This window comes from Dermacentor silvarum, chromosome 2 (genome assembly GCF_013339745.2).
Source record: "Dermacentor silvarum isolate Dsil-2018 chromosome 2, BIME_Dsil_1.4, whole genome shotgun sequence".
Lineage (NCBI taxonomy): Eukaryota > Metazoa > Arthropoda > Arachnida > Ixodida > Ixodidae > Dermacentor > Dermacentor silvarum.
Window position 1 is genome coordinate 45734168 of NC_051155.1, and position 21923 is coordinate 45756090.

Genomic DNA, 21923 nt, shown 5'->3' on the forward strand with positions numbered 1-21923 from the left:
CCGAACGTAAGGCAGGTCATTAGAGGCGTTGCATTGGGGAGTCTGTCAGTTGCATCTCGCACTTCACGGAGTTCGTGTAAGCATGCGGTATAGGCATGATTAGTCTCGTCTGTTGAGGCGTCGTGGCATCTAAAAGTCGCATGATTGATCTATTTTGAGTAGGGGTCCATGCTGGTGGCCTGCATCTGTCCAGATCGACCGCTGGAGTCGCCAGGCGTATGATACAGTGTCGCCGCGTCTTTTCTCAAGAGAGGTCATCTTTCTGCGGTTTTAAGTGCCAGAACCAGTTCTGATTATGAGGTAAACCATAGTGGAGGGCTCGGGATTCATTTTGACCACCTGGGGTTCTTTAACGTGCACTACTTTAACGTGCAAATCAGTAAGAAGCAAGCTTGGCACAGGACAAGGCAGGATGTATGCACTGAAAGATAAGCATGGTAATGTCATCAGCAATTTCGATGACATAGTAAAAGCAGCGGAAGAATTCTATAGTGGCGTGTAGAGTTCCCAAAACAGCCAAGCTACTTTCATTCGAAATACTGCGGAACCGGATACAGAGGCTCTTTCTATAACTAGCGATGGAGTTAGAAGGGATTTGAAAGACATCATCAGGGGAAAAGCTGCTGGAGAAGATGGAATAACAGTAGATTTAATCAAAGATGGAGGAGATATCACGCTTGAAAAGCTTGCGGCCCTTTATATACGCGATGCCTCATAACTTCAAGTGTACCAGAGAGCTGGAAGAACGCCAACATTATACTTATCCATAAGAAGGGAGACGTTAAAGAAATGAAGAATTATAGACCCATTAGCTTGCTTTCAGTATTGTATAAAATATTCACCGAGATAATTTCCAATAGAATCAGTGCAACACTTCACTTCAACCAACCAAGACAGCATGCTGGCTTCAGGAAGGGTTATTCTACGATGGATCATATCCATGTCATCAATCAGGTAATCGAGAAATCTGCGAAGTACAATCAACCTCTCTATATGGCTTTCATAGATTATGAAAAGGCATCTGATTCAGTAGAGATACCAGCAGTCATAGAGGCATTGCGTAATCAAGAAGTACAGGAGGCATACGTGAATATCCTAGCAAATATCTACAAGGATTCCACAGCTACCTTGGTTCTCCACAACAAAAGTAGAAAGCTGCCTATCAAGAAAGGGGTTAGGCAAGGAGACACAATCTCTCCAATGGTATTCACTGCATGCTTGGAAGAAGTATTCAAGCTCTTAGACTGGGAAGGCTTAGGAGTGAGGATCAATGGCGAATATCTCAGCAACCTTCGGTTTGCAGATGACATTGTCCTATTCAGCAACAATGGAAACGAATTACAACAAATGATTGAGGACCTTAATCGAGAAAGTGCAAGAATTGGGTTAAAGATGAATATGCAGAAGGCAAATATATTGTTTAATAACCTGGCAATGGAACAAGAATACAGGATCGTCAGTCAGCCTCTAAAAATCTGTAAAGGGGTACGTTTATGTTGGTAAATTACTCGCAGGGGAGCCTGATCATGACAAAGAAATTTACAGAAGAATAAAATTGGGTTGGAGTGCATACGGCAGGCATTGCCAAATTCTGACTGGGAGCTTACCACTGTCGTTGAAAATAAAAGTGTACAATCATTGCATTCTACCGGTGCTAACATATGGGGCAGAAACTTGGAGGTTAACAAAAGAAGCTCGAGAACAAGTTAAGGACAGCACGAAGCGATGGAACGAAATATATTAGGACTAACGTTAAGAGACAGGAAGAGAGCGGTGTGGATCAGAGAACAAACGGGGATAGCCGATATTCTAGTTGACATTAGGCGTAAGAAATGGAGCTGAGCAGGCCATGTAATGCGTAGGATGGATAACTGTTGCACCATTAAGGTTACAGAATGGATGCCAAGAGAAGGGAAGTGCAGTCGAGGTCGGCAGAAAACCACGTGGCGCTAAGAAGTTAGGAAATTTGCAGGCGCAAGTTGAATACGCTAGCGCAAGACAGGGGTAATTGGAGATCGCAGGAAGAGGCCTTCGTGCTGCAGTGGACATAAATATCGGCTGATGATGATTACAACGCAAACGCACGGGCGTTTTTGCATTTCGCCTCCATCGAAATGCGGCCGCAGCGGCCGCGATTCCATTCCCTGATCTCGTGCTTAGCAGCACAACGCCTTAGCTGACTGAGCCACCGTATCTCGACCATTTTTCTCGAAGTGCCGTGCCAAGCTTCGGCAGCACGGTGAACCTGGACGTTGCCTTGTATTCAGCAGGGGGCTGGTAACCACTGCATCATAACGCTGTGATGCAGTTCGCAGGCTTTATTGCATAGGCGTCCGATGTTTATTACGACTTGTCCGTGCGTGCGTGCGTTGCGACTTCAGGGTTTGCAGCACCGCTCTTGAGTCGGTAAAGATGGCCCAAGACTCAGCTGTCTGGTCTATGATGCAATTAAAGGCTGCCTGCAGTGCAGCTAATTTAGTGGCTGCAGCTGAAGTGCGGTGACTGAGAGTGGCAGGATGGTAACACTCGCTGACGGAATCCACACGCCAATGGCAGATGATGTGGGCGTAACAGAGCCATCAGTGTAGCGGTGAGCCCTGTAGCTGGTGTTGACATGCTATAAACAAAATATGTCAGCGCTGGCCCGGGTGTTTTCCTCTTGCTCTTGAACACAGGCACGAAAGCGACAATTTACCAGGAATGAATTTGCCACTGTGGCTCCGTCGGCGGAGATGCGCTTTGATAATGCAGCGGGAGCAAGCTCCGCACCACAGGACCGCTGCATGAAGCAAGCGGATGGCCAGACACGGCACTCTGGTGGCGAAGAGCATGTGGACTCGGGGAAACTCCTGCTGCAGAATCACTGGAGCGGATATATATATATAGGACTCTGCTTTCTGCAAAGGTTCCTACACTTCATTTGTTTTACAGCGAAGCTGTTTATGCGGTCCCTGTGCCGTGGTTGTCGGACTTCGCTAAAAAGGGGCCACGTGACCTAGAGGGAGAGAAGAGGAAAGGAAGAGCTCAACAGGGGGAAAGAGGTTGGAGTGTGAGAATGCTGTGAGAGGGTGCAGATGAAAAGAAGAACGGGGAGGGCGGTTGACGTAAGTTGCTTCGTCCAAAACTCGCGTTGGAGGTGGAGAGCGTGAGGCGCGCCAACCAGTGGCGGTGTAGGGAAAAAGTAGGTCAACGGAGGAGTGGATTGTGAGAGGAGTTCGCGTTAGCGTTGGTTGTGTAGCAGCACCAACCAGGCAACGCGCCGAGTTGCTGTGGACGCCGTCCGTGTCGCTGCTACAGTTGTATATATGGAGCTTTGGATTAGTGGTTCCGGACATTCCATCTCAGCTACAGTTATGCAAAGACCACGAGTAATGCATACGCCTAAGGAAGAAGGTGCCTACCACGTGCGTCAGCGAGAGAGTTGGCTCGTGAACTCGCTTGCTCTCATTAATAGCGCTCAAAAGAGGGAGTAAACTTCTTTTATAGAGTATATACTCTCAGTACACGCCACTCATGATGCCATTTCAACGCATTCTACTGCATGTTTACCGAGTTACGTATTCGATTGATAAGGCACTGGGCACAGATAAGGTCTTAAGAGGTACCGGCGTATAATACAACAGAAGTCGTCTTACCAACGTGAAGTAAAAACGGCAAGCAGCTGTCATAACGGTTGACTGTTTTCCGGGACCTGAAAAGATAACGAATAAGAAAGGTGCGCTCAATTACATGCAATATTTATGCTGAGTAGTCAATAAGGAGAAACTTCGTTTTAAAAAAAATTTAATTTAAATTCCAGAAGTTTAACCCTTGTATAGCGGGAACGGCTGTGCTATATAGCTCTGGTTACGTGGAACTGCATCAATATTTTGGTGCCTCTTAGCCGATTTCACATCAAATATACTTATCTTGAGATGCTTTACGAATGTGATGCGTTTCTTAATATTGAACTGATTTCCTTAAAGGGGAATAAAGCGAACGAGGTAATGTGTTTGGTGACTTCATGCCATTCGAGGAGTTCATGAATGCTCTCCAATGTGCACTGTGTTAAATGTATGGCCCTTTACTTCTTCTTGACCGAGTTGCTTGCTTTATCGTTTCCCACTGCACAACAATTATCATGTAAAACTGCATTATTACATGCGTGAATCTATACAACTGTGGATACGCGGTAACGACTTCAAATTTAAGTTGCTAAACGTGATTTTAAAAAGCGTGTAGCTTACGGGCACCACAAACGTGTTTGGCCGATAGCCACGAGAATCGCAGGCGGCTGAAGGAGAAAAGGTGGTTTTGCTGTCAATAGGCATGCTATGAATAGCATGCCTATTGCTGCTATTGTGGGACCAGAATCGTTGTTGTAACCTCACCATTTCACTCTTCCTTGGCCGCCATGGGCACATTTAGTAGTGGTTTATTATCTAGCTGATGTGCACGTACTTCCGAGAAAATATTTTTTATTTTAGTCACTAATTTGAAAGTGTAACAATTACTGGTCACTCATACATTAATGGCATCCTTTTGAGCCATTATACGCAAACATTATATGTACTGTCATAGAACGGTAAGCATACGTGCAGCGTGAAGAAATATAAGACAGAAAACTTATGAAAACACGAGGAACATTTTAAATTCATATACACAGATGTAAAGAAATTGCGCTATGACGTGACAGTGGGCTTTTTCTTGATCTTCGTATTGGAACATATAACTTATGTGCACACTGAGACATATTGAGGCAGCTAAGAAAACAGTCCCATTCTTTGCCGTATAAAGAAATCACCGACGATTACGATACTCTCGAATGCGAATTTTGGGCGCTTTGAATTCCCGATATATTGTGGCAAAAAATTTTAAACTGAACGACAGGGTCCACTCGGCGGTGGCGCTGAGCCTCTGCTCGGGCAGCTCATTTAGCAGCAGCGGCAGACGAAGCATTTCCACAGGTTGCGTCGCTGATTGTTCAGAAAGGAAGCGTGAACACGGGAACGCGTGGCTCGCGTGGAGCGCATTCTCTAGCGGCCGCAGCGCAGTGGGTCCGAAGCCCACGCCAGCGCTTTGTTTACATATATGGTATCGGTGGACGCATTCGCCGCATGTCTGGTCATCGCCGTGAATTACGGCTCGTGCGGCACTCCGCTTTCCTCCTCCACTTTCCTCCTCGCGCTCTGTTCTCTCTCGCCGTCTTTCATCCCCCACTGCACTCCGCGTTTGCTCTTTCATCCTTCGCTGTGCTCGTTCACCCGAGTACGTCGAGGGACGCTGACGCCCAATGCAGGAATGGGCGCCTAAGAGCTGACACATTTACACATTTACACGCATACACATATGCACGGACACACACATTTACATTTACATTTACGCATAAACATTTACACGGACGGTTCCACCATTTCCAACATCTCTACCGGAGCAGCAGTTGTTCCATCAGACGCCGTCACATTGCAATTTGTGTACTCGCACAATACCACGTCGACAACAGCAGAACTTGCAGCTCTTCAATGTGCACTCAATTACGTGCTGCAGCAGCCGCCAAATCGTTGGGCCATTTTCAGTGATTCGAAAGCAGCTCTACAAACTCTTTAGTTTTCCCTACGACAAGCGTTACACGAGCACCTATAGTGCACGAAATTAGGCACGCTCATCATCACGCGCTCGAGGAAGGACACAACATTGTATTTCAATGGTTGCCGAGCCATTGCGGAATTGTTGGCAACGACAGCGCAGAAGAAGCAGCACGCTCGGCTCATAACAAACATCAGCTGGTTCCTATACCACTCTCAAGAACGGATGCTGCGCGGCAACTTCAATCGATTGCTCGCCACATCACACTTCTGCGATGGAATTCACCGGGTTTCACCAACTCACGTTTGCACTCTCTTGACCCTAACTTACCACCTGGACTTTGCCGTCGTAAAACAACTTTACTGTGTCGCATGTGGTTGGGTGTCGCCTTTACCAACGTCTATTCGTTCCTAATAGGGATGACCAACAGTGCAGCGTGCCATTTGTGCGGGTGCGACGAGACTCTCGAGCACCTTCTGTGTCACTGTCCATGTTTTGAGACTCAACGACGTATTCTCCAAGCTAAACTCAACCCGTTAGACAACAGAACGCTCTCGGAAGAAAATGTTCTTGGGCCGTGCACGGCCTATGCATTCTTGCATGCAAAAGGCCACAAAAGCCCTTCTGCAGTTCGTCAAGAGTACTGGATTGTACGCACGCTTGTGACAGCGAAGATTCTTCTGCGACTGTCTAGCGAATGACGGACTCCATTTTTTTTCTCTCCTTATCTATTCTTTCCCTTTCCCCTTCCCCAAGTGTAGGATAGCCAACCAGGCACGTCCTTGGTTAACCTCCCTACCTTTCCCTCTTCGTCTCCCTCTCTCTCCCTAAGAGCTGAGCTCTATGATTAATTCAGGTTATTAAGACAGGCAATCAATCAAATTGAGTCTCACATATAATCAAGCAAAGAAATTGCGCATCCTTATAACTTTATTCATAAAAGGTGCGATTCAACGTGCTCGAACATAATGATGCGTGTTTTACCAGGAGGGACTCCTGGTGACACGCTGTCCTGCCTACATTACTGGCAGAACACATCGCTTGATATACGTTGAATACCGAAACGCTAGCGTTCATAACTGGAACCGAAAGTTATTGTACACATGCGGACACTACAAGCTAGTAAAGAAATTGAAACTTAATGACGTAGTTCCAAGTTCCAAGGACATACTGCAGCTCGCTGTGAGGGTAGAATAGTGGGGCAAAGGTATAGGTGCTCGCTAGATTAGTTTATAGATTGCGTTCTGTTTACATTTATTAAAGTGAGTCAAACGCTCGGATAATTCTTTGGTACTTTACTCCCATGTAAAAACAGCCACCGGAGCACGAACCTGCGACCGTTAGCTTAGCTGAGCAGCAGAATCGACAACGACTTTTCCACCGCAGCGAGTACCGGGAGGTTGTAAATGAATGTCCAGCGAGCAGGACTTGCTTCGCTATGTTTGATTTTATTGCGATAGCAATTATATGGACACTTCAACCAGATTTCTGCCGTCGGCGTCGCCGTGAGGTTCCCTATAGATAAAATCTCCGCCGCGCGCCGTATGCCCGAGCGGAAGCGTGCGGGGACGCGCGCTATCACGGAGAGCGAACGCACTCAATCTCCCACGCGCCAGCAAAAGCAGGAAGCCAGCGCCGGAGGGAGCGGGCGGGGGGGGGGGGGGGGGTCGCGCTCGTCGCTCACTCGCACCGTCTCTTATCTCCACACGGCTCTGACCTTTATGCGCCGTGCATTCGCCGCTCAGTTTCCGTTGAAGCGATAGACCGCACGTACCTTCGCCCGCTGCGGCGTATGGGCTCACTGCCAGCGTTTTGACAGTCGTTGTCTGCAGTCATTCAGTGTGATCTATTCATGTTTGTTTGTGCGCGCTCACACCACGCTTGTTCATTCAGTTGGTAATAGTCGGGCCACATTTTCCAACGCACGCTACACATGCAATGCTGCCCGTATCGGCAGTGCAGCGCTACAGGTGTGTCCCTTCGCACGCGCTGCCCACGGTAACAGCTTCTAATCAACACCACCGTTTCACACGCGCCTTCTCGTGGTCATCGAGTCTCTCTTCATGTCGGTCTACTTACGCCGCAGCACACCTGCTTAATTAAACAGCTCATGTTTACTACAATTCATATTGCTACCAAAGCCGCTCACCTTACTTCGTATGACATTGCTGTGTTGCTATCGCATTCATTGCTTCACCCTTAGGGCGAAACTGTGACATTTTTAACTCAAGAGCGCATTCTTTCGTATGAAGATCGATATTTGTTCCCTTCCTTGTACTTCTTTATTCTGCCGCTACGGGAGCTCTCGGGTACGCGATTTTGTCTCCATCATCATCATCGTCATGGTTTAAGGCAAGGTCTTAGTCGCAAGTAAAACAAAAGTGAATCGATGCCAATGAATACCCAAAGAACAAGACCGGCTGAAAGCAACCGTTATTTTGTCTCGTAGTCCGGTATCACATGAACGACCCGTTTCTCAAACTGGGGCAAACCGTGCTATCTAACGGCGTTTGAATAAAAGAAAAGGCTAGTTATGTCAAAGATCTTTACATTACATAAAAATAAAAACGAAAGAATGAAAATGCATTCGCTGCCAGCTCTGACCCGAGAGGAGTGCCCCCGTAGAAGCATAATGGAGGGATTCTTACTATATCTTTTCATTGCGGGCTATCGTACGCGATTGAGGCTGCCTGGTGGTCCACTATGGCGCCGCCATTGCATAAACATACGTGCAAGGAAAGCTCTAGACACAAAAAATAAAATCGATATCATGACTTATTTTTTTTCGCTCGCTGAATTTCTGCCACGTTACCCAGCATGCATTGCGCCTTTTCGCCGCATACAGTATGGAGCAGACAAGCTCCAACTCGGTTCCCCTCGAGGCCGCTCCACGAAGCGCCGCATGCCAACCAATGGCTCCTTTGGGAGTCGTAAAAGTCAACGACCGACTTACGATTCCCGTGTGCCAGCGAGGTAATACTTACCGTTTTTTTTTACTCGCCTGTCGTTGTCGCAAAACACACGTTAAGCGAAAATAAGTCGGGTGCAACTTTCGCGTCCAGGTTTCTCTCTTTTTTTTTCATCGTTTGTGTTTGCGTTGGCGACCGGAAGTTGCAGTTTGCAACAAAGCCTAGTGTCCGATTTAGGTATATATAATATTTTTGTCTCTTGTCTGTGCGTCGCAATGCGTATTATTGCTGTCTCCATGACCAGAAAAATATTGTACCCCTGTCCCAGTCAAACGGCACGCTTGATGTTTTTTTTTTTTTTTTTTTCATTGCGGAAGATAATGTTCAGGGATCTGCACTCAGTTATGGCGAGATCCGCGGTCGTTTTCCCTCTTCGGGAATTTCTCTAATTAAACTTTTTTTTTACCCGTTTCTCTCTACCACGACTTCAAATTCTAGCTTACCACATAATTACTATTGTACCGTTTATATAACTTTTTCCTTCATCTTGAAGTCATTGTTGCGGCTAACTATATACCTGCGCTCGATTTTGCAAGCCGGATCCAAAAGTAACCGACGTGCGCTCATCTAGGTATTTGTATTTCAATATAGAAATAACTTTGCGCTACAAAGAATAAACATGTTTTCGCTGAATGTTTATCAGATGTGGGCTTCGTGCCATTCAAGGATGTGCCACCAAAAAACAGTCTACTGTTAGTAATGGCATGAATGAAAATTGAGAAAATCCTAAATGTTCTAATGAAATAGCGGGGCAATAGCAGTTTGCATTCTTTGTGGTGATTGTCGATTGTTTAGTACATGTGAGTATCGAGAGCTGAGAAAATCCTGAATGTTCTAATAAAATAGCAAGGCAATAGCAATTTGCGTTCTGTGTGGCGATTGTCGATTGTTTAGCACATGTGAGTATCGAGAGCTCAGTATCTAGAGACTTTCGCTAAAGTCTTCTCGAAGAGCTTTTAAAAGCAAATTCACCAGCTGGCACCAAGGGAGGCGTGACGGTTTCGAAAGTGGATGGCAAAAGCAAAACCAAAGATTGCATGGGAGGCTGATTTCGCGAGAAGATGGCTGAAATATTAGATTTCGACTTGTCTGAGCGCACGTCGACCGAGTTGCTTGCCAGTGTTGTTTGTTTCTTTTTAATGCTATATACTTTCCGCGGTATATGGATAGTTCCACTGTAGGAGTAACAGGAAAGACAAAAAAGAAAAGACATATTTTTCACTTAACGAGCCGATTCAGTCACTCACCGCTGAGGAGCGCGGTATATGCGAACATGTTAGATCCATGACATTTGACGCAGCTATTTGGAAAACTTTTTAGGATAGAAGCGGTAAGGAACATGCTCAAATGACAGGCTACAGCGAGCAAGGGCGCAGGAATCGCGTTTAAAGGACGACAGATTTACGAAGCGTACATAAATCTTCGTTTATACACTGCGAAACAGTTCATCTTCATTACACCGTCTTCAGTCAGCTTCAATCCAGGCGGCGTCTCCGTATTGAGAATGTCGAAACAGGCTTGGGGTTAGGTCGACGAGCGAAGGCTTGCTTTTGTCTAACTTGCTTGCCGGTGGTTCTTTGATTGTGTAAACCAAAGGTCGTATGCGTAATAGGTAAATACGTGCGTCATATTTTTAGTAGCCATCAGAGTCATATGTTTCACCTTTACTCCGGGCCTACGGCATAAAACATATTTGCCATGCGATTTGCATGCAGGGCAGTTATACACTTGCATAATATTCTGCAACGCGTTTTTCGTTTGTGCGCCGACCCGTACGTGGGCTCCTGCAGTGCGTTTTCTCTTTGCGAAAGCATAGCTTGCTTGGAATATTCCCAAGACGACTTCGACGGGGATCAGACAAGCAATGAAAATGGCTTGATATTCTCATTTTTCATTGTGTTGAAAGCATGTTAGAGTTCTTGGCCGCAATAATGTTTATTCTTCAACTACAGTATCGTTTATTTGCATCTTTTTCAATACAAGAAATGTAGTGATGAATTTTCCTCTTCTGCACACAACATGCTACTCACAATTCTGCTTACAGTGAAGGGTATCAGCCCGTGTTCAACAAATTTCCCTTGCTGAAGAGAATTACCCAATTTAGCTATCAGTGTGTCAATGTTTTGTCGCCAGTACAGCAGCGCGTTACCAAAATGGAAAAAAAGAAAGAAAACAAAAGCTTGTTAAGCAACTTATTGATTCGTTCCAACGTATCAACGAGGCTTATATGTACAGCCGTGAGCAAAAGTATACGGACCACAGGGTTGCCGTAAAAAAACTGAATTTCTTCGTAATAATTATGCATAAAGTGAAATTGACAAGTACGGTGGATAGTGCGCAATGCCAAGTTTGAAATGCATTCCTTAATTGCAAGTTTCATTCACAGGCAGTTGAAAAAATCGGCTTTTTCGCGCAATCCCTGGTCGGTATACTTTTGCTCACAGCTGTACACCCGTGTTTCTGTGGGCACTGTCACGCAGTCTGCAGTTCTGTTTTGTGTGCGTGTGTGATTTTCTTTTCTTTCCTTCCTTTTTTTATTCTTTATTTTTATTTATTTTTTCTCTCTCGCTCCTTTCGCATCCCTTTACCCCTCCCCCGGTACAGGGTAGCCAATAGGAGATAACCTCTGGTTAACCTCCTTGTCTTTCCTTTACCTTTTTCTCTCCCTCTCTCTCTGTACACCCGTGAGCAAAGTATACGGACCAGGGGTTGCGCGATAAAGCCGATTTTTCCCTCTGCCTGTGAACGCAACTTGAAATTGAGGACTGCAGCCCAAACTTGGCATTGTGAACCTTTCAGTGTACTCGTGAATTCCAGTTTATACTTGTTAATTACGAAGAAATTCAGTTTTTCAGCGACCTTGTGGTCTGTATACTTTTGCTCACGGGTGTACGTCTATATGTTACTCACTAGAAAACACGTGAGAGCGTTTCTGCCGGTCGTTCGTATGATACTTCTTTCGAGAGAAAACTCCCAGGACAAGGATGCCTCGATTTTGCTTCCTACGACTGACAGTCGTCTATTTTCGAGCTTTGTAATTTTCGCCACCATCCCAAGTTCTGCAGTCTTCCCCTTCGTATCACATTTGTTTGAGACTCCACAAATTTAAGCCCCATGGGTAGGTAGTGACAGAATGCATCTATTCCACTTTCCTGTCCCAAAAAAAAATAATAATAATGTTGGTGCGCTTCCGTTATGACTTTCAGGAGTGCCGGCTGGAATGCGCTTCGACTCACTTTCTTTTTCTTTGTTTTGAGATTTAAATAAATATGGAACCAAATATATAATAAATGAAAAAGAATTTGAGAAATTTGCATGGTGACCTTAAAGCGAAGCTACCGCAAAGCCGCGCACAGATTCGAGCATCTCTCGGACTTTCTTAAGCTCAGTTGCGGTTCCATGATAACAGGGCTTCGAAGAGTGAGCTCGGTCTTGGCGTTGTTGATACAGGCAGCTGCATAAGAGCCGCGTAATGCGACTATATGGCGCCGGCATTGCTATCATCACCGGAAAGTTGTAATAAACAGTTCTCCTTAGCTATATGCGGTTGCATTTCAAAGACTCTCGAAAGAACAACGCCCACGTGCATGTATTTAGCGACACGCGGTAAAGAACTGTTTACTAAAGCACCTTAATTAAATTATGGAATTTAATGCCCAGTGACTGCAGAATTGGTTCTGAGAGAAACTGTAGTGGATGGATGCGAAATAATTTTGACCACGTGGGGGTTGTTTCACCTTACTGGAACCTTAACAGCACTGTTGGGGAACACTGTTGATTGTATCTGTGTAAATATATTCAGAAAACGCGAACGTCTAGGCGGCGAAAGCTGTGCTGTTTATTCAGTTTCTATTTATGCATTTTGTTTCCATTTAGGTGGTTTGAAATGTCCGCATAGGGTGCAGATTTGTTGTAATACAACAAATATGATGCAGCCATTTTATTGCGATAGCAATTATATGGACACTCAAAAGCAGATTTCTGCCGTCGGCGTCGCCGTCGCCGTCGGCGTTGCCGTCGCCGTCGCCGTCGCCGTGAGGTTCCGTATGACGTCATTTGGAGATGAAATCGTCGCCGCGCGCCGAACGCTGTATGTGCGAGTGAAAGGGCGCGAGGGGCGCGTCTTTCACGGGGAGTGAACGCACGGCGGAGAACAAACGCGCGTTCTGCGCCGTGCTCGCTTAAGGGCTGCAGAATTAGGCGTCTCGTTTCTCCTTTACAATCACCATATATGTAGAGCAAACGCGCCTTCTTCAGACGCGCGAGAGGCCGTGGGGGAGGGGGAAGGAAGGGACGCGACGTTTAGCTGCGGCACCAAGTGCCTATTTATATGAGAGGCTCCAGCAACAGTCACCAACGCCGCACGCATTTTGAGCTAACGCGGGCAAAACGCCGATGGCGTCGACAACAGTTCTGCGTGTTGTTGCTACCAAAGCCGCTCACCTTACTTCGTATGACATTGCTGTGTTGCTATCGCATTCATTGCTTCGCCCTTAGGGCGAAACTGTGACATTTTTTTTCCATGCCGGATTTGGAGTTTACGCCGCCAAGATATTTCGCCTAGAATGCATCGGAATATGCTGTCGCAATTTATATTTTTATACAGGGTGTTTCAGCTAACGCCAGCCAAACGGTCCGACGAAAAAAAAATGGAAAAAGCACGGGGCAAGATACGATCCTAAGAACTATGCTGTTCGGTAGTCGCACCTCTAGCAACCGAACACCGTGGGTTAGATTAAAAAGAAACACGGAAAACCGTGTTTCTTTCATATATATATATTTTTTTCGTTGAACAGTTTCGCTAGCGTTTGCTGAGATACTCGGTGTAAATCACGGTGGAGTACAGCTTTGTGTTACCGAACGCACCCTACACACGTTCTCTTCAATTTTTAACATACTAGACATGTAAATATTACAATTTCTGATGCTCCGTGTCTTCCTTTTATAGCACTGACGTGTTTTCCTAGTACGTTACATATTCACGTAAAAAAAAAAAAAAACATTGGCGGGAATGAAAGAAGCAAAGCGCGTACTGGCATGCCAGAGTTTCATCTTTCCGGCTTGAGAGCCCACCTGAATCCGTTCAGTTCCGCTTTCTTGTCCAAGCTCTCGTGAAAAGCGTGAAACGTAAAATAAAGAAAACGCAGTTACGAGCGCGAACTCAGGACCAGCCGGGCTCCTCAAATTTAAGTTGCCCGCTCCACCAAGGAGCAAAACCACTCTTGCTGCGTGGCTTTCTACGGACAAAAATCTAATAAGCAGGGTGCTCGTTCCATACTAGAAATGACAAACGAAAGCACAGCAAATACGGGCAAGGAACAGAAGAGACAATGGTTAACTTTGCGCGCGTAAGTTTTGTCACTTCTGTTTCTGTTGCGCGCTTACAATTCTACTCAGTGCACTCGCCCAGGTTTTTATGTAAGCATTTTCCTTTCTCTTGCATCGTACTATGCCAGCCGTAACACTACTTTCTCCTTTATAATGATTTATTAGTTTACTTTAATTAAACAAAATTAAACACTACGCCTTACATGAACAACCCTGGAGAACAGACAAGAATATGACTGAGAGTCTATATTTGACTAAGGCGGAAGCTAGGGCCATATAACGTAAAAATATTCCAATATGTTTTATTCCAATCTCCTGACGTCAAATTTACGTAAACGCCGACGCAAGCATCGGGCGGTAACCCGCAGGGTAGTTTGAAAAGCCCTATCAAACGCGCTCTTCGTTTATAGGAGGTCACTTTTTTTTCCTTTCAAAGCGAATAGCATTGCCTACACTGAGCAGCTTTTCTTATCGAATTGGCTGACAAGAGGCCAGGAGCAAGCTGAAGTGGAGAGGGGTCTGTGGGGCCGAGCCAGCACAGCGAAAGTAGATAACCAGATAAAGAGACTTGTGCCGGCGTCTTTGATTGGTCCACTTCCCCTTCCCTTGCACGCAGCCGCAGGCTGCGTGCAACGGAAGGTTAAATTTGCCGTCAGAACGGATCTTTAGCAAAGAAGAGTTGGAAGAGCGATGTCGTATACGTGCCGAAAAGGCTTGAAAGTGCTACACTGCGACGCAAAAATTTTATCATACGCAAATAAATCCATGTTTCCCGGCAGCTCCGAGTAACCAGTGCCAGTGCGATCGACGGTCAGCCATCTATTCCTTTCTGAATCTCAGGCTATTCAGAAGAAAAAAATCAGTTTCATTCGGCATACCAATGCGTGTTTAACTCTCGTGAAAAGCGTCAGACGTAAAATAAAGAAACTGCAGTTACGAGCACGAGCCACTAATAAACATCACTTTGACGTGGTGAGTTCTCGCGGTTTTGTGACGTCGCGTGACAGACAGGCGAAGTGGGCGCAGCCCCAAAACGTTTGACCAATAGCAGAGGGCTAATGCCGAAAAAGGCGTCGAATCAGGCGTACTTATTTTTCTTTTGTTCGGCCTAATCATGCATAATCAGTGTGCACGCATCATATCAGATGGGACGTTCTCGCGGTTTTCGTGACTTCGCGTGACAGAAAGGATAAGTGAGGGTGGCCCGAACATTTTTTTGACCAATCGTTGAGGGCTGATTGAGCCTCTTGCTCTTTAGAAACACAATCTCTCTCTCACTCTGATTGCAGAATGGGACTGTCATAGTTTGGAATAGCTTTACGTCATAGCGCCCCTAATGTTTATGAGCGGCCTACTAGAGCAGTTTATATTTTTCCATATGTATTGTTGTTTCATCTTTTTTAGAGTGATTTCGAGTTGGGTCATTGAACCAGGCTTTGAAGCTGTCTTTATTTGATGCAACTAGATAATTATTTACAATAAAGTACGCCTCGGCCATATGGTGCACGCAGAAGAGCACCCCCTATGTGATAACTATTTTAGAAATGCGCACACTCTATTCAAGCGCGATCCTTTGACGAAAGAGGCGGCAACAGATATTTCAAAATATGTTGTCGATGAGCCCTTGAGTTATTAGGTAATCGCCGCCATCCTAATTAACCCAAATTACCCAAGTCGATGCACCACCACGCTATCGCCAATGTTTCGATGCATTAACCAATGCATCTTAATGGACTTACCGTACATATTAGCTTACAAACCTCTGTAAATAATTTTTAATCAAATTATTGGGCTTTACGTGCCAAAACCAGGATGTGATTATAAGGCACGCCGTAGGGGAGGAATCCGGAATAATTTGGACAACCTGGGGTTCTTTAACGTGCACCTAAATCTAAGTACATGGGTGTTTTCGCAATTCGCCCCCATCGAAACGCGGCCACCATGGCCGGGATTCGATACCGAGACCTCGTGCTCAGCAGCCCAACACCATAGCCACTAAGCAACCCCGTGCGAGTTACAAATTTCTGTACTTGATCTGTACAACGACAATGTGATATATGTGGTGGCATGTGAGTGGGAAACATGTGGTTTTGAATACTGATAGCTAACGTGCGAAGCAACAATAGGAAGAACTGACAACTTGCTTGGCGGAGGCTCGTCAAAATAGAAACGACACCATAGGGGCGCCGTTTTTTCTTTTGAAAGTTTTTTTTTTTTGCTGGTGGTTTATTATTCATGCAATGTAATCAAGCTTAAGCGGCACAACCCAGTCTTAATGAAACTGCTTCTCTCTTCCTTGTAATCATCACGCAGACACTTTTTCCTGAACCATGGTTTGCTAATCATTTCGAGCTCGTGACGGTGGTGCGCTTTCATTCAGTGCTTGTCACGCTTATACGTTAAGGTTTGCTTTCATTTGTAAGCACCCGACGTTCTAAATGATATTAAGTTAAAAAAAACTAGTTGAGATGGTTGTGTACTGTCATACAGTAGACAACCGGTGGCCTCTCACGCAACACAATGTGTATCTAGTGGAGGTAAAGCGAAACCGAGACATAGGAGTTCTCAATAATGTTACGTGTAGCTGATGCCCAAGGCCATTTACAATTTATTTACAGGGAAGCCAACGGAGGCCAAAATGGCGACGCTATATCAAGCGGGAACACGTCGTCTTTCTTCTCCTCAGTGCAGCCACACATGTGGCGGCTGTTCCGTATCATCACCCCCGGCAGTAGAAGCACCGTCCCGGTGCTTAAGCGACACATCCGCGGTGAAAGGTGTGTGTGGTATGGTCTCACCGCGTGAACGATGTCACTTGCAGCTGACGATGACGCTGAGAGGTCGGCGGGGATGATTTCATACGTGACATCGGTCACTTGTCGCACCACACGGTATGGGCCAGTGTAGCTCGACAGCAGCTTTTCGGATATGGCCCACACGGCAGATCGGTGACCAGAGAAGCACCAGAGAACCCGGGGAAAAGTGCACGTCGCGATGGTGGCAATCATAGAGGCGTCTCTGATGTGTCTGTGAGGCCTCGAGACGGGCGCGGGCGAGCTGACGCGCGTGGTTGGCGTGTGCGATCGCTCGCGGGCGTATTCAGTGGCTGAACGTGCGGGCGAGGGCAGCAACAATATTATCACTGCTTGCTGTTCGACAAGTCAGTTCACACTTCTAGCGGTGTAAAGACGTGAAAGCATGTCAACAAACGACAGGACAGGAAAGCGCGTCATCCCTTCCGGAACCCCTTTCGAAAATGTAGCCGTCTCACCTGAATAAAGTTATCTGCGAGTGACGCGCCTTTCTGTCCGTGGCCCTGACGTCACGATCAGCATTGCACTGACTGTTCTGCCACGGGCACCACTACATTGCCATGACGAGCAAGTGGCCGCAAACGCAATGCTTTTCATGGCAAACCAGCTGGCATGATATCTCCGACTTCCTTCTGGTGATTTCATTATGCTGTTCTTGCTCATTTCCACGAGAAATAATCAGAATTAACGGACTGTGCAGGCGAGTGTGAGAACTGCAGCTGATAGTGTTAGTGGGTCAAGCAGTACACTGGACAGCAAAGAGCGTCACTCCTTCCGTCACCTTCCTTAAACCGTGTACCGAATAACGTTCATTGCGAGTGAGGCTGTTTCCGGCCCGGTTGTTTATCTATATACTTTTGCGTCTTTTCCATCGCAAGGACGGTGGTTAAACAATAAGGAAACGCAGCCACAAGATGAAGTTATCCAACGCGGGACATAGATAACATCGCACTGCGAGAGACGCTCAGGCGCAGCAAATGCCAGCCACGATCCCCGGGCTAAATCCGCGTTTTGTTGTGCACTCCGTCGCCGCAACCACCACACTGTTTATTTGAGTAAGCCGGGAGATACCTACGGCATGAAGTTCGGCTTTGGAAGTCTGGCGGTGATATGATGACGATGACGCGGGTTTATTTACGTACCCTTCGGGGTGTGAACGAGAGATAGAGAGAGCCCAGAAAATTAAACCAACTGCAAGTTGCCGCGCAGTTCCTGCATCTGCGACGGCACGGCGACGACTTCGTGGTCCAGAAAAGCACGCTGCACGCATGACTGAGGCAGAGCAAACACGACACCTGCCTTACGATCTTGTTTTTGGTTATTAATTTATACGTTTCTCCTGAGAAAAGAACCCACCGAATGGTTCGTTATTCCGATATTCAAAAATAAAGTACAAACATTAAGGAATATAGAGAAAGATATGGGAAAAAAAGAAGCAAGAAATAAGAGCAGGAGCAAAGGTCATAAGAAAAACGAAAACACATAAAACAATAAAACTTGGTCCCGCGCTTTATTTATTAGCGCTAGCTAGATATGTCTCAATTGTGAAATGGCGGACAAACACTCCCATGCGTATCAGAAAGAGGAGATAAAGAACAATTTCTCGCAAGCATGTAACCATCAGTGTTCTTTTCTGATGTCACCATGCAGCGTCTTCTTTGAGCAGTATTTCGTAGGATTCTTTTTTATACGATCCTGTTCACTTTATCATCCGCATGATTTAGTGGACACTCCAAATGATTTTCAAACTCGGCCTCATGTGCCTTTATTTGCCTCTGCAAATTTATTTCATGTCTTTGTTTAGACAATACTAATAGAAAATTCTTATTTTTAAGTTAATTTTCTTTCTCGATCTACTCCTTTTTTCTTCAGTTACGTTCGATTAAATAAGTCTGCTGCTGCCAGCTTTTCTCTGTGACAGCAGGTGGTGGCAACGCGCACAGAAGTATGAACGCGGAAATGAACTTTTTTGCCCGCAGAATGTTAGATGTTATTTTGTGCATATCTGCATTCCAGCAAGGAATGAATGGCTAACAGGAGCATCCCAAATGCACCAGAAACGGAACCAATACTTCTAAAATCCCAACTCGTGGCCGTCCGAGATTCTATAGTCTCACTTGTTCAACTTATGCATTTGAAAGTTTAAGAAGTTGTTTTGCGGCACGTGAATCTTGACTGCTGGTTGTAGTGTCGCTCGTCCCTGTCCACATTCGCTCTTTCAGTGCCAATCTTTATTACCGTGAGGGAGACGAGGTTCATTTGCTTTACTTTTATTGCGATAGCAATTATATGGACACTTCTATCGGATTTCTGCCGTCGCCGTCGCCGTCAGGTTCTCTATAGATAAAATCTTCGCCGCGCGCCGTATGCCCGAGCGGAAGCGTGCGGGGACGCGCGCTATCACGGAGAGCGAACGCACTCAATCGCCCACGCGCAAGCAAGGAAGCGGGAAGCCAGCTCCGGAGGGAGCGCGGGGGAGGGGGGGGGGGCGCACTTCTACTCTGCCAACAACCGCGCTCGTCGCTCGTCCGCACCGTCTCTTATTTCCACACGTCTCTGACCTTTATGCGCCGTGCATTTGCCGCTCAGTTTCCGTTGAAGCGATAGACCGCACGTACTTTCGCCCGCTGCGGCGTATGGGCTCACTGCCAGCGTTTTGACAGTCGTTGTCTGCAGTCATTCAGTGTGATCTATTCCTGTTTGTTTGTGCGCGCTCACACCACGCTTGTTCATTCAGTTAGTAATAGTCGGGCCACATTTTCCAACGCACGCTACACATGCAATGCTGCCCGGATCGGCAATGCAGCACTACAGGTGTGTCCCTTCGCACGCACTGCCCACGGGAAGCGCTTCTCATCAACACCACCGTTTCACACGCGCCTTCGCGTGGTCATCGAGTCTCTCTTCATGTCGGTCTACTTACGCCGCAGCACACCTGCTTACTTAATCAGCTCATGTTTACTACAATTCATATTGCTACCAAAGCCGCTCACCTTAATTCGTATGACATTGCTGTGTTGCTATCGCATTCATTGCTTCGCCCTTAGGGCGAAACTGTGACATTTTTTTTTCTAGATGTGACCGTTACGTTACCTTGCCACGACACCCTGCATTCCCTGACCAGGACTTCCGTTCTATTCGAGAACGTCCACTACCGGCACTAGGCGAGAACCAATATAGTCGAGAATTCGCCATAAAACCAAGAAATCGACCGCGGACAGTACACGCCCATACGCGACAAGTGTCGCGTGCGGCCTGCAACGCACGGCGTTACCACCCGTCGGCTAGATATATGGCGAGGCGCAAAGCGTGCCCTCATTTGTATCCAACGCCGCAGCTCCACATTCCCCCGCAGTGCAACCTCAAAGATGCCGCACGACTCACCGATGCCTGTTGAAAACAGCCGAGCTTGCGCTTTGGCTATAACGCTGTGGACAAACGGAGAAGCGGCTACGTGACCGGCGCGTTGGTATCGCATTGGCGCCACGCTGAAGCGAAGAGACAGACCTTCGAGGGAGCGCGCATACTTGCTGCCACTAGAATGCCACCAAGGGCATCCGGGTGGATCCAAATTGGAATTCCTGCGTCGAGAACGAACGAAACGTTTCTGTGGGAAATGTGTAAATGGATGCGATAGTTACTTTTTTTTCACTTAATTGTACCTACCCGAACGTGCCTGCTATTGGAAGGCTAGGTGTTATGTTCACGATACGAAAACATCGAGGAGAATCCGCATTAGCTAGAACGAAATGAAAAAAAAGAAAAAAAGACGGAAAAACGATATGTTTCATTTAGAGTTACGAGACTCACAGGCTGCCGTCTAGACAAGGCGTTCATAAATAACATGCGAAGTAGGAATAAGTGGCCACGCCATGAAGCTTAAACACCTGCCGTTTCTTACCGCTAATCCAAGCAACTCGTTTAACAGTGCTAATTTATTTAGTTATCAAGCCGCTTCATTGAAAGAAGTGCGAAGACGATCAGCAAAATAAATTCTGAAAATAAAAATAAACACACAACATAGCGATACCGTTTTGTGAGCATTACAAATAGAAGCTGAATCAGGCAAAAAAAAAAGAATATGCGTCAGGTTACGAGCTTATATAGGGCGAAAGCATGGAAAACGATTGGACATATGCTTACCTCTGCACCTGAGCCATGGACTCATGGATAAATTGACATCCCTCATTGCGGCGATGGTGAGACCGACTATCAGGAGAGCCCATTAAGATTTTTTTATGCTAAGGAAGGGCCACCCATTAAAAAATAAGCCCATGTAATTCCCCCCAATGTTGTGTCAGATTCGACCTTCGAGGGAATGTTAATAAAACAATAAAAATAAATAAGTACATAAAACTTGTAGACCACTATTTGATGAAACTAGCTAAAGCGATCTTCTTGGAAACCAACCGGCCTTAACTGGATGCCGAAAGACTTAGCAACTTGTAAGCGCTAGTGAGGAGCTTTCAGTTATCGGTATTATGGCCATATTCCGTAAAACATTCTCGATAGGAAAATCAGCAGACTTGAACAATTCCTTCGGCATTGAAACAGTATACGAGTTCAATGCCGAAGGAATTGTTCAAGTCTGCTGATTTTCCTATCGAGATTGTGATTTTCATATCGAGACAACAGCCTTTTCTGTGAAGACCACCATTTCAGGCGGTCTAGAAAAGAACACAGCGCTTAGAGGGCGGTTTGTCTTGGGGGAAGAGTGCGGTCGTATAAAAATACCAAACTGAAAAAAAGTGTACGCTACTTAAACATTAATAATGATTGTATGATACAACAGAGATAATAGAGTGTATTAGATAAATAGGTTCTGACTTTTCTTCTTTGCGATGTAGGCAGCCTTCCTTCTCTGAGACACAGTAATGCATTTTGCGGAACACGGACAGACTGTAGTACTCTCAGTGTCGGCTACATTTATTTATTTAAAATACATAACATTATGGTACTTTGTATTCGCAGCTGTTTAGCCAAAGGCTTCTTGTAACCTTTTATTATTTTCTTTCTTTTTTTGGCAGTTGTACATTATACCTTTTTAAAATATTTACTACTTATTATTTTTTATTGAAGCAACTTCATGCACCATGCGTATTTTCGTTTGTTTTGTGTAAAACAGTCCCATTTATTGATTTCCATCGTCCAGTAGGGCATCGTGCAAGCCCTTAGCTGCCCGACATGACTGCAATATGGCATTTGAAATTACCTTTGAATTTCAAGTCTCCTTACACCGTCTTTTAAG

General features: G+C 45.9%; 1 protein-coding gene across 19 annotated transcripts in view; it reads right to left on the reverse strand.

Moving 5' to 3' along the window:
* LOC119439997 (calcitonin gene-related peptide type 1 receptor-like) overlaps positions 1 to 21923 on the reverse strand; it is a 400718-nt gene that overhangs the window by 281526 nt on the left and 97269 nt on the right. For 17 of the 19 annotated variants that reach the window (XM_049661302.1, XM_049661300.1, XM_037704949.2 and 14 more), the window contains exon 2: positions 3636 to 3691. The exons of the other annotated variants lie outside the window; for them this stretch is intronic. In XM_049661302.1, coding sequence (XP_049517259.1) covers positions 3636 to 3668 — 33 coding nt within the window. In that variant the 5' untranslated portion in view covers positions 3669 to 3691. The remainder of the gene's footprint in view (positions 1 to 3635; positions 3692 to 21923) is intronic. 19 annotated transcript variants of the gene reach the window in all.